This window comes from Hesperophylax consimilis, chromosome 5 (genome assembly GCF_061612785.1).
Source record: "Hesperophylax consimilis isolate HC1 chromosome 5, BYU_Hcon_1.0, whole genome shotgun sequence".
NCBI classification, from domain to species: Eukaryota; Metazoa; Arthropoda; class Insecta; order Trichoptera; family Limnephilidae; genus Hesperophylax; species Hesperophylax consimilis.
In genome coordinates, this window is record NC_142840.1 from 41,286,363 (window position 1) to 41,299,571 (window position 13,209).

General features: G+C 36.1%; 1 protein-coding gene across 1 annotated transcript in view; it reads left to right on the top strand.

Moving 5' to 3' along the window:
- LOC149423957 (fatty acyl-CoA reductase 1-like) overlaps nucleotides 1–10,071 on the top strand; it is a 38,687-nt gene extending 28,616 nt beyond the window's left edge. The window contains exons 4-7 of the mRNA XM_089631938.1: nucleotides 3,578–3,826; nucleotides 4,976–5,124; nucleotides 8,185–8,294; nucleotides 9,863–10,071. Coding sequence (XP_089488064.1) covers nucleotides 3,578–3,826; nucleotides 4,976–5,124; nucleotides 8,185–8,294; nucleotides 9,863–10,071 — 717 coding nt within the window. The remainder of the gene's footprint in view (nucleotides 1–3,577; nucleotides 3,827–4,975; nucleotides 5,125–8,184; nucleotides 8,295–9,862) is intronic.
- Nucleotides 10,072–13,209: the final 3,138 nt, after the last annotated feature.

Consider the following 13,209-nt stretch of genomic DNA (forward strand, 5'->3'; position numbering starts at 1 on the left):
TCAACGATTGAAAATACTATTAGAATTAGAATCAGAAGATTTGAAATGATCTATCGAGTTATAGTGTATACTAACAGCCGTTGTATTGTGGTCTGCTATGTTATAGTCACACACGCACGCAGATATTGTACTGGATAATCCAGCTGGTAGCTTTCCACTTAAACGCACATAAAAATGATCGATACATGAGCGGTTTATTTTCTGAAGAACTATTACTTCCCTAGTGGCGACATCTATACATTTTTTTAAATAGTTATTAGTAAGGATATTTTCATAATTTATTATGATAGCATCATTTTCATTTAATAAATTTAAATTTATATCGCCGAAAAATATAACACTTTCATTTTGTATCAGACGTAATCGTGTGACACACAAGACTGTAAGGGGCCGGTGATCCCAATCTGTGTAGGCGTGAGATGTCGTCCTTCAGTGGCGTGGAGGGGTAGAACGGGGCCGTCTCTGAAGCCGCTGTAGAGCTGGTCCGATCGCTTGTTCTTGAGCTGATTCCGAGTCTGGTCCGAAGGGGTAGGCAAGTCCGTGGTCCAGGGTGAGGCGGGGGTCAGAGTGAAAGAAGGCGAGTAGAAGCAGAAGTCGGAGCGAGGTAGAGGGCAGAGCAGAGAGAGAGGTGTAGAGCTGGTGGTGGTTTCTGGATATCTGACGTTTTGAGGGCATGTTGCACGTTTTATAGGCCACCGGCGGGCGCGCGGACGCTCACACGGGCCCACTTTCTCTTTGATGTAGCGACGCTATCGCGGCGCCCCCCCGGGCCGTCTACCGCCGCTCGACCGGTAGTTTCGGTTTCGGTAGTTTCTTTGTTTGGGCACGATCCTCAGAACCGTGCCCGTGGGACGTAATGACGGCGAACCACCGGTCATTTGTGACGCTATGACGGCGCATGGCGCACGGCGCGGCTTCTCACTACGTTTTGGCACGGTTCTAACAATCGTGCCCGAATTAAAATATGATTATGATTTTACCAGCTCTTATAATACTTCTCTGCCCGTAAACCTCTAGCCAAGCTCCGACGTTTCGTTTATTGTAACAATTTTACATTTACATAACAACTTTACATTTTACATAGAAATTTTACAAATTTCTACATTTTACATATTCATTTACAGGCGTTTATTCATTTTAAAAATAGATTGAAATATGGGGCGACCGCGTCCGATCCCGGAGCAGTACGTCCGTTACACATTTAATTTAATATTGTTATCAAACACAGAGGATATTTCTGACAAGAATGCTTGCTTATTTAAATTCGGAGGTCGGTATATTGCTAAGACATTTAAAGTGCTGTTATTTGGAAGTGTCAATATTCCAAAAACATTCTCAAAATATTTTGTGTCCAGAACTATTTGCGAGAAGGAGAGGTTATTCTTTACATAAAACAGAATTCCTCCACCGGATTTATGGCTTCTACAATAGTGATACGAATTGTATCCGGGAATATCATACAGATTAACAAGTTCCGAACGAATTGCAATTTCGCAAAGCATGAGTATATCAATTTGATTTAAGCAGTCTTTAAAATAAACATGAAATAGGTCCCAATACTTACATATTGATCTAATGTTTAGTTCCACAAAATTAAGTTTACTCGTTTTACATTTTATTGTATCTTGTTTTTGAAACCATTCATGCAGGTTATTTACCTTACAAAAATTAATATCATTTTCATCATCTATGTAACTAAAAGTCATAATGTTTGTGAAGAAAGTACTTAATAACTAAAATATTTTTTTTCACAAGTATTTGTATCTCATGTCGGTACAAGCCATTGTTATAACTAATTGTCAAAACTGAATTTGATTTTGATGACAAACTATAAATTAGCAGCATATGTACACGGATAATATCAAGGTTGACTTGAAATAGTTTTGGTGACAATATTGAACAACTTAGCATTATATTACTAGTGATAATATTATAAAGATGATACATACTATGTAGTATATTAATTTTGTTTTGTATAAATAATATTTTACAAACATTAACACTTTGAGAGTAGGCTAATATGTTAATGCTTTGTTTTTGTCTTAAAATTTTACAGAAATAGATAATTAAATATTTGTTGGATATTTCTGATAAATCGTTAGCTCTTCGATGGCAGATTAATAATATTAAAATGTTTCTCAATTGTTTTAAAGTTTTAATATTTATAGCTAAATTGTGTGAAATGTCAGAAAACAAGCGTATTTGAAACAAAAAAATAAATTTTGGTATTGAGTTTTTAGTATTGTTAAGAATTTTAAAGTTAGTTATTAAGAATGTTAAAGTAGGTACATACCTATTCATAATTTATACGCCCTTGGGCAATAGTCATAATTTTTTTTAAATACGTACAATTTTTGCTATTTGCTTTATGATTTGTATCGTTTGTTGACTTAAAAGTATTGTTTTGGAAATCACAATTTTTGCATTTTTCTTCTTTGTTTTTATTGGGACAGTCTTTCCAAGGATGATCCATGGCGCAGTGCAGGCACGAAGCATTCTTGTCCTTATTAAAACAGTTGACGGCTAAGTGACCAAATCTCAGGCAATGGAAGCATTGCATTATTGGATTAGCATCCTCCACCTGCACTCTGTGGTATCCAATATTAATTTTCTCTTTAGATATGAGATATTTCCTAAGTTTTTCACTTGTTTCAATTATATAATTTGTAAGATTCTTTTATTTTTCTTAGTTTTAAATATTATAATTGATGCGTTAAAATCCATTATTAAATTGTGGTAAGAACACACGGAGACTTATTTTTATGCATTTATTTTCCCATACTTTTTAATGTTAAATAATGTTGGGAATATTCTACCTACATCGAAATTCTATCATGGTAATTGGAACTCTTTTTTGTAAGGCACTTGGTATTGAAATATAATTGTTCCGCATTTGGTGTTAACCCGTCAGGCCTCAGGCATATAGACCATATAAAAAAATTAAAATGCTGTCAGAAATACGGAGAAGTAGAGTTTTTTTAGAGGCGATGAAATACGCTCTGAAATTTTATTTTTAGAAATAAACATGTAATATTTGAAATTTTAAAATTTTGAAATCTTACGAGAAAGGCTCATTTTGCGTTTTTCATCTCAACGCTGAACACAAACGAAAAAAATGGTAAAGCTGGTAACGAAAAAAAATAATTATTAGACAAATGCATTTTTGCTGTAGCATATTTTACTGTAACATTTCTCTTCGTGTAATATGTAATATAATAATAACTTCGAATATGTAATGTAGAAATAACTTGTAATATGTAATGTGTTAATTAGACTTGGTTCATTAGTAAATAAATAAATAAACATTATTGCCACCTCACTTTTTGTAGTTTCATATAAAAATAATTATTAAAAAAATCATAATTTTCTCAAGTTTCATAATTTTTCCTCAAATTGCGGTCGGGATATTTGGTTTCATAGAAGTAAACATAAGAATCATTTGAAACCATATGAGCTGTTCCGAAAAGTAAACAAATTGAATTTACGGGTTTGTTCCCATAACCGAAATAATTTGCCTGAGGAGTTTAGAAAAAATACGTTTTACTTGTAATTTAATAAAATATATTAATAATTCCAGGTTTTTGAAAGAATACGACAAAGAGATGAACGTATTCTGTCAAAGATGTGTGCTATTGGCGGTGACGTTTCGGAAATTGATTTGGGTATAAATACTGAAGACAGAAGATTACTTGAAGATGCTGTGTCCGTGATTTTCCACGCAGCTTCGTCTGTCAGATTTGATGACACAATAAAGAAAGCTACGTTGGTTAATGTTCGAGGTACAAGAGAAGTGGTTGACCTTGCAAAGGGTATGAAAAATTTGAAGGTGAATATGTTTATTTTTTTTCAAACTAACTAACCATCTGACTCTTGACATGGCCCGACTCAAAAATCTGATTCACTTTGTCATGCCATGTCTTCTCGGGCGTCCCCGACTTCTGCTACCATTCACATTTGCATCGTATATTCTCCTTACACTCCTTTCTTCGCGCATTAGCTCTACATGCCCAAACCATCTAAGCGTCCCTTTCACGATCTTACTCATTAAACTTATATCAGCCTTGCACTCTTTGCGGATCTCAGCATTTCTCATACGATCATACATGGTTTTACCGCATATACGCCTCAGGGATCTCATTTCTACAGCGTTCAGTCTACTTCCATCCTTTTTTCTGCCAGTTCCATGCCTCACTTCCGTATATCAGGGTAGGTACCAGCACTCCATTGTGGACTGCTAGCTTCGCTTCTTTGGACAATTTTTTGTTAGCCCCAACTGCGTTCAGTCCGTCATTAATAGAGTTACCTGCATTTACCCCTCTTTCAATATCTCTGTCGGCCTTCCCATCTCTCGTAAACATACTTCCTAAATACACAAACTCATCCACCGGTTCCAAGTTTTCCTCATTCAACTATATTGCTCACGTTTTTCGTACTCACTCTTTCAAACACACATTACTTTAGACTTACTTACATTCATCATTAACTGATTCTTCATGCATACTTCGATCATCCTAGACACGAAAGATTGTAGATCATCCATACTATTAGCAATCAGCACCACAACCAACATACTTCCAGATTATTCAAATTCGCGCCCAATCCGACCTCTTTCAACTCTTGCATACAATTATCCATGAATAGATTGAATAACCACGGTGACATTACGCGGCCTTGTTTAACACCTTTTATGATATCAAACCACCTCGTAAAACCACCGTTTACCCTAACACATGCATCGCTTCCCTCATATGAGTCAGATTCGTATTCACTCCATACTTGGACAATACCTTCAATACGTAGATGATTACATCTAGCCATTAGGCTATAAAGATACTTTCCACAAATATACAAAAAAAAGGTTTCAGCACAAGGAGAGGACGAATTATTCATCGCGAAGGTTATCACTAAAAATGAAAAGCTAAATATTTAAAGAAAATTTCATTCCCTTTGTATTAACGAACGATAAATTTAACAGGTATTCGCATATATCTCTACAACCTATGCCAACTCTGATAAACCAGTGATAGAAGAAAAGTTCTATAAACCTAACGGAGTTGACTGGAGAACACTACTCAAATCTGTGGAAACTATGGATGAAAACACGCTAAATATTATAACACCAAAGTAAGCAAATATATTTTCAATGACGCTGCATCGTATTTCTTTATTAACCTTCATGTAAAAATAAACGTTTTTTTGTAAATAGTTTCTTAAAAATCAATTATATCCTTATTGGGATCTCCCCTGCTGAGGATTTCATTTGCGTACATTTTAATGAATTGAATTACACGAGTTGCTGAAATAAGTATTACAATATATATATATATATATTATATATTGTAATACTTATATTATATATATATATTATATATTGTAATACTTATTTCAGCAACTCGTGTAATTCAATTCATTAAAATGTACGCAAATGAAAAAAAAAAATATATATATATATAATAATATGACCGGTCAGTGGTTGAGTGGGCATAGCGCTTGGGTCTCACCCGAGCGTCGCGTGTTCGATTCCTCGGCTGGCTAAGTCCTCCATCACAACACAAGCAAAATTTTCGGCTTTCTGTGGTGGTAGTAGGAGATTTTCAAACATTGTTGGGTTATTCGTAACCTGGGAATGTTTGTCTTTCTTTAAAAAAAAAAAAAAGTATTTTACTACAGCTGTGTGGTTTCTGGTTCAGTCTTTGTATGGGTATTTTCGCTAACTATGAAAACCGAAATGTATGATTATCATACTGAAATTCGTAAATTTAATTTTATCATTAAAAATTATTGATTTAAAAAAACAATCTAAAATCGCTTGTACGGGACGTGTTTGCCTGCACAAGAAGAGACTGTAAATAATAAGCACCGGCACACATCAGTCCTCGACCTAAAAACAACGTGAGGTGTTCTATCCAAACCATCATAAAGATAGACGATTCGAATCAAAATTCACATTTTAATTGCAAGTATTGTACTAGTATACAGAACGTACAAAGGGGTGTAGCTTATATGTACTTTCTATTTTTTACAGCCAACCCAATTCACAAGAAATAGTTATATATATTTCAATACAACTGGGATTTAAAACACAGATAGAAAACTGATACAATCGGAATCCTTTCAGCGATAATTTCAGATTGGAGCACATTGTGCATCATCGCGCCATACGATACAGCAAATGGCGTAGTCGGCTGCTGGAGCAGTGGCCAGTTCAATTGGTAGCCAGGAGGAATTGGCCGGCCTCTAGGTTGTCAGCACCAATGGCTAATTCAGTCGGTAGCCATGAAGAATTTGCCAGCCTCTAAGTTTTCAGCATCAATGGCTAATTCAGTTGGTAGCCAGGAAGAATTGGCCGGCTTCTAGGTTTTCAGCATCAATGGCTAATTCAGTTGGTAGCCAAGAAGAATTGGCCGGCTTCTAGGTTTTCAGCATCAATGGCTAATTCAGTCGGTAGCCAGGAAGAATTGGCCGGCTTCAAGGTTTTCACCATCAATGGCTAATTCATTCGGTAGCCAGGAAGAATTGGCCAGCTTCTAGGTTTTCAGCATCTGTGGCTGGTTCAGTCGGTAGCCAGGAGGAATTCATCAGCCTCTAGGTTGTCAGGATCAATGCAGCAGGGATTGGCCAGCCTCTAGGTGATCAGGGGCAGCATGGTCATTTGATTATAAGAGCCGGCACACGGAGACGCCCCATTATTGTAATGATGACAGATGCGTCTGGCTCAGCTAATAGAGTGCCGGCCGTAAACAGCTCGTTAGAAATAGTTGTAATCTTTAAAACGATTGTGCCGTGATGGAGGAACAGAAGCGACTACAGATTTCAGTTGACACTCAGGAATTTATAATTATAATTAACAGATTGCGTTTTGACTGGAGGTGTTCCGTCCACTCGTGTTAATTTTTGAAATTTGACTGCCGAATATTGTGATGTTTTTAGCTATTTATAATTTCTATAGCCAGCGTTTGTGTGACGTCAGCTTGCAAAAACATGTTTACGTTTTTCAAAAGGCAGGTATTTTTTGTGCCAATAACAATTTTGCCCAGCGACTGCCTCGTCAACACTTTGATTTCGTTTCAGAAAATTGGATCATCGAACCGTCTTGCTGCCTGGTAACAAGATTTTTAGATTTTTCAACTGGAAAACATTATGATTTGGAAAAGGAGTCATCAAACTTGCAGGTGTTCAACCTTAGTCGCAATCAAAATCAAATGCAGCAAAATCATGTTTTCACGTTCGATACACCGCTCATTCCGAAACGCTTTTAACTGGCTACAACGTCATTATGACATGACCGGTAAGACAGCTGTCACCAACGTCACCAGGCGTGACTTCAATGCCGCTGAATTCATGACTTAAAACGATCATGATTTATATAAATTAGTCAAGATAAATATATTTACATTAGCGCAATTTTCTTCTTCGTTTTTTTTCGAGAATAAACTAAGAACAATGCAAATACCCTATTGGTGCTAGGATGATTTAATTTTCAGATCCGTTTGTATCCAGATTTTTATTTAATTTTAAACGTGATGAATTTGGTATAGTAGCATTAGTTGAGTCAGTGTAGTGGCGAGATATGACTCTGGACCGATGCTCACGCAGTTGTATGTAGTGGACGGTGAATTCCCCAGGCCGAAGATCGACACAACGTCGGTGGATGTAGTCAGCGGCGAATTCCCCAGGTCGAAGATCGACACCAGATTTAAGCGGAGATGATGATGGTGCAGTGGTCGAGGCGATGAAGTGGGTGGCTCGACACCGCGTCAACGGAGACCGGACTTGTATATGGTGCTCAGCATTGGGGATGACGTTGAGACATCCGAGTACTTCAGTGTGAAGGAGTGAGATCCGTTATATGTGCAAACATTGCAGTGTGACTCTCCATTAAAGCCGATGTTGGAAAAACTACCATACGAAAATGAGATACATTAAAATGTTTTAAATAATTGCGAAAAGTTCAACTGATTTAACCCAGTATTTTCATAATTTTAAAACTTTTAAGAAACCAATTAATTTAATTTAATTGCACAACACGTGCAATTTCGCAAAAGTGAAATTTCATGTTTTGTGAAGGGTGAGTTTTATGTGTATTCGGCCGGTGCTCATAGTGTTAAGTACTAAGTCGTAGCTCAAAGCACTGATCGTGTCCAGAATTAAGGATAGAGATTTAATTATACTTTTACATTACAGAGTTATCGGAGACCTTCCAAACACATACACTTTTACTAAAAACCTTGCTGAGAGTGTTGTACATGAAGCTCGGCACGAGTTGCCACTGTTGATATTTCGGCCATCTATAGGTAAGTTTTTTACCCTCCTCTGTACCAACATCTTTCAAGTAGGTACTATAATTAAAAATGATAGCTGAACCGTTACTACCCACTGGCTTTAATCTTCCACGCTCATTCCAGAATATTTCTTCTGAATTCGTTCTGAATTTAAGTAGTTTATTAATTAATGGTGGCAGAATGTTTATTTTCTCCCTCAAATCTATTCTTACGGCCGTACTTGTATAGGCACAATTCAGTATGAAGTAAATCTGCGAAATCAATCTCTTGGAATTACAAGGTTTCATCTGACATAATGTTTTTACGCGATAATGAGCTCAAGAGCGAGCCACTTTAGAATTCACTGTCGCATAGCATTGCCATGTCAGATGGAACCTGTTAAGTAGGGTTTGACCCAGGGTACAAATAATAATAATTGTATAAACTTTGTTCGGTAGAACGCGCCAATCTAGGTTAGAATTAATCATCTAGAATGTTTATACTCAATAATCTCAGGTGTGAAAGTTCGCAACCAAGGTCGCGTGTCAGCATCATGATAGTTTCTTTTGTTTTAGGATGGTATCTCAATGTACATAAATAAAAGGCGGTGCATGGATAGATATGTATTAGAAACCTTTTGGACATTTTGCTGATGAGCCCTAGCTCAACAGGTTAACATAATTATATAATTTTGACTTACCCCGAAGACCGACCAGTTTTTAGCTATCTGTATCTAAACTATGGGAGAAGCGACGGAACGTCCCGCACACCCATTCGGCGGCGGACGTAACTCCGTAGAAGCGTGATCCGTCTTCTGGAAAGGTGGATATACTCCTCCTGGCCACATCCATGAACTCCAGCTATCTATAAGCGCGTAGCCGTTCCTGGGGATGCTGCAACCCATACATAGGGCTCTTTCTCGGCCCGTCGAACACGTGCGATGTCGGGATTCAAACTCCAGAAATCAAAAAGAACGAAGTTCCCGATTGACAGCCATGCATGGCACAAAATATAAATCGCGTATGATCCAATCCTACACAGGATTGACCGTTACTTTACGGATTCCCGTTCAATCGTATACGGCGGTCGCGTGGTCCGTCCGTAACAACTTCCGTCCAGCGAGATCACTATTACCCACTTCGGGAATGGTTATTTTACGGTCACAAAAACGTTTACCGCCGTGCCCGTAAGCAAAAATCGCACTCATCGGCGACAAAAAATAAGAAATTACATTCCGTACAATTAATTATTCAAAAACGAAAAGCACTGCGACCATCGTCTGTACAGTCTACCAACCCACGCGTTGACTGTCCAGCCAAGAAGTGATTTCCTGTTTTCAGATGTTTTTCCTGGTACAGATTTTAAATTTTAAATTATGATTCGAAATTTTACCAAAACCAATACCAGCGACAATCGCCCAGTTCCTAACTAGGTTAGAGAATCGGCGAGGATAAATGTGATGATGCGGAACAAATTAATGATTAAAATATTAAAACAAAAGGAGTCTAGCCCTGCATCATAACAAACCTTGACATTACAAGAGTTCGCTATGTCATAAAATTATCTTCTATTTCTACTTATTATTTCGATTGTGTGTTTAGTAATAAATAGCCTGAAAGAACCGTCGCCTGGTTGGGTGGACAACTTAAATGGCCCCGTCGGAATATCAACAGGCTACTTGACAGGTGTGGTCCACTGCATGCTCGTGGACGGCGACAAAGTAATGGACTATATCCCCTGTGACTACGTTACGAGTGCCTTCATTACTTCAGCGTGGTACATGGGACTCCTCAACACTTCTGACTGGTAAATGAGTCAAGTATTTGCTTTTTAACATTAGCAATAGCTGACGAAATCCGGTGGAAGTCCCTAGAACCTTTAAATACTGCAGGTAGAGTTCACATAAAGGATTTATTTAATGGAAAATTCGTGACAGATTTATCGAAGGTTATAAATGGTTTCTTACTTTTGAAGAAATTTTGTTTTTGTGTAGGTACATGGTGTCCGGAAACTAGTGATACAAGGGGAAACTGGTGAATCCACGTCACAATTGGAGTCGATTTTATTGTAAACATTTTTACTCTTGAGCTTTCGTTTCGAGGAAATCGATTTCTAAATTGAAAATTTTCAGGAAAAATTTGAAAAAAATCTGTCAATAGCTCTTAATAAAATGCGTCGACTATGATCGAAAAAAACAGAGTTTTTTTGGGTCTTTCGTGTGATGTATATTCACAAATTTCCCGAAAGAACCACTATTTACAGACACTATGCAAAAAACATTATTATATAATTATTTGAATTATTAATTATTTGAATGTTTGATTACCCATAAATACAGATTGTCTAAAACTTCTTGGAAACTTTTCAGTGTTATAATACACTCCGCTGCAGGGGACAAAAGTCGTGTAACTTCCAACAGCGTACTAAAGACGAGAGACTTAGCATTGAATAAAATGCCATTTCAACGTGTTATATGGTATCCATCAACAATTTACACTACCAACATCTTTGTATATACCATACTGTTTTATTTTACTCATCTGTTACCAGCTGTAGCTTACGATGTCCTACTTCGATGCAAAGGAGAAAAATTCAGGTACGTGTTTAGAAAAAATATATATCTTCTCTTTTTACACGAAATTAAAATTTTTATTAACTATATCTCTAATCAAGTCCTCAAACTTGCTCCTTCCAAAACTGTTCCTGCAAAGTGTCGTCTCTAGTAAAGCCACCAGCTTCTTAGTCTCTCCTGGAACATATTCTAAAAATATGTTTATTATTTTTGGAATGACTTTTTAAATTACTTAATTAAGATTATATCCATCAAATATTACGATTTTATTAATAAATCGATAGGAAACACAAAGCAGAACAACGCACTATCTACAGTAAAAACCAATTATTTTGAACTTTGAAATAATTCAAAAAGATATTTGCCAAATGTAAGAAAAATTAGTTGTTGCAAGATTAGAATCTTAATTCTGAAATAAGAAATCGATTTTTTTTTTGTATAATAATTAAAAATAATAATAAGGAAAAAAATATTATTGGAACCTACCTATCAACACTCTCCGATATTCAAACATATAGAAACCATTATAAAGACCTAGAACATCTCTTGTCGAAATTCCCTAACTCAAAACTTGTTATTCTTGGAGACTACAACCTTCCAAATCTAAAATGGGAATCCAACGACAGCGCCTACATTACAAACGAAAGCGAAAATGACCGGGCACGAGAAATCTTGGACACAGTAAATTTTTTAAACCTGTACCAGCACAATTTTATTTAGAATAATAACGATCGCTTACGAGACTTGGTACTATCAAACATTCCTAAAATATCTGTAGAACTATCTAATAATCCGCTCCTACCTGCCGACAATCACCATCCTCCCCTATACACGAAACTAAACATACTATATGATAACGATTCCAAACCTTAAAAAAAAACTCTAAACATTAAACGAGCTGATTTTGACTGCCATCTCTCAAATATAGACTAGTCTTTTTTGTCTGATGAAAATATTGATAAATCTTTAGACACACTTTATTTTACATTTTCTAACACTATTAAATCCTATGTACCTTTTTACACACCGAAAAAGTATACCTACCTAGTTTGGTTCTCATCGGAGCTAACTGCCTCTCTTCAGCAAAAAAAGGTCAACACAAAAAATTCAAACAAAGGAAATCCATTGCTGATTATATAAACTTTGGAGAAACTAGGAAAAATATAAAGATCTTTCTAAACATTGCTACAAAATGTACATAACTACCATCGAGTATAATGTTTTTAAATTAAAAATCTCTGGAAATTTCTTAAAAAAATAAACAATGATAACACGGATTACCCACGAATAATGCAAATTAATGGAATCAGTGGAAACAATACACAGGAAATTGTAAACCTTTTTTCAGACTTCTTCAAAAACGTATACGATGACGAAACCCCAGATGATAAAATACCCGAATACAAATTTAGTAATACTACACACTTAAAAAATTGCCATATCACACAAAAATCTTGCGAATAGAAATTACTTTCTTTAGACACTGAAAAATCTGCTGGCACAGACAACATTCCACCAATATTCCTTAAAAAATGCTCCAATGCATTATCTAAACCGCTTACAGTACTATTCAACCGCCTCTTGTTCCTTAGATATTTTCCAAGCCGCTGGAAATCGAGCTTCATCACACCTATGTTCAAAAAAGGAGACGACACTGACATAGCCAATTATTGCCCCATTAATAAACAGTCAGTACCTACTTCCTAAGCTTTTTGAATCACTGGTCCTTGATGAAATCTATCCCAAATTAATAAAACTAATTGACCAAAAACAACACGGTTTTATCAAAGGTAGATCAACCGCAACTAGTTCAACAATATTTCAAAACTTTAAATTAGAATCTTTTGCAAAAAAAAACAAGTCGACTGTATATATACAGACTTTTCGAAAGTATTCGACAAAGTATCACATAAACTACTAACCCGAAAACTATTTGCCCTAGGAGTAAGAAATAACATGTTAAAATGGTTTACTAGCTATTTATCAAATCGTAAACTATTTGCTAAAATTAAATCATTTCTATCGAAAGTTTTCTGTGCGACCAGTGGCCTACCGCAAGGTAGTCACCTTGGTACGGTTTTGTTTCTCATTTTCATTAATGATAAAACAAATTGCTTCGACGATGTCGAGGTATTGCTCTTTGCTTATGACATCAAGCTATTCAAAAAAATAACTGATGTAAATCATTGCCAAATACTACAGTCAAATATTAACAAGTTTAAGGATTGGTGTACAAAATAATCTGATTTTAAATGTAGACAAATGCGATACCTTGACTTTCTGCAGAAATAAAAATACTATTTGAATATTCCATTAGCAATACAGCTTTAGAAAGAGTCACGGAAATGAGAGACCTCGGAATTATTTTGGATGAAA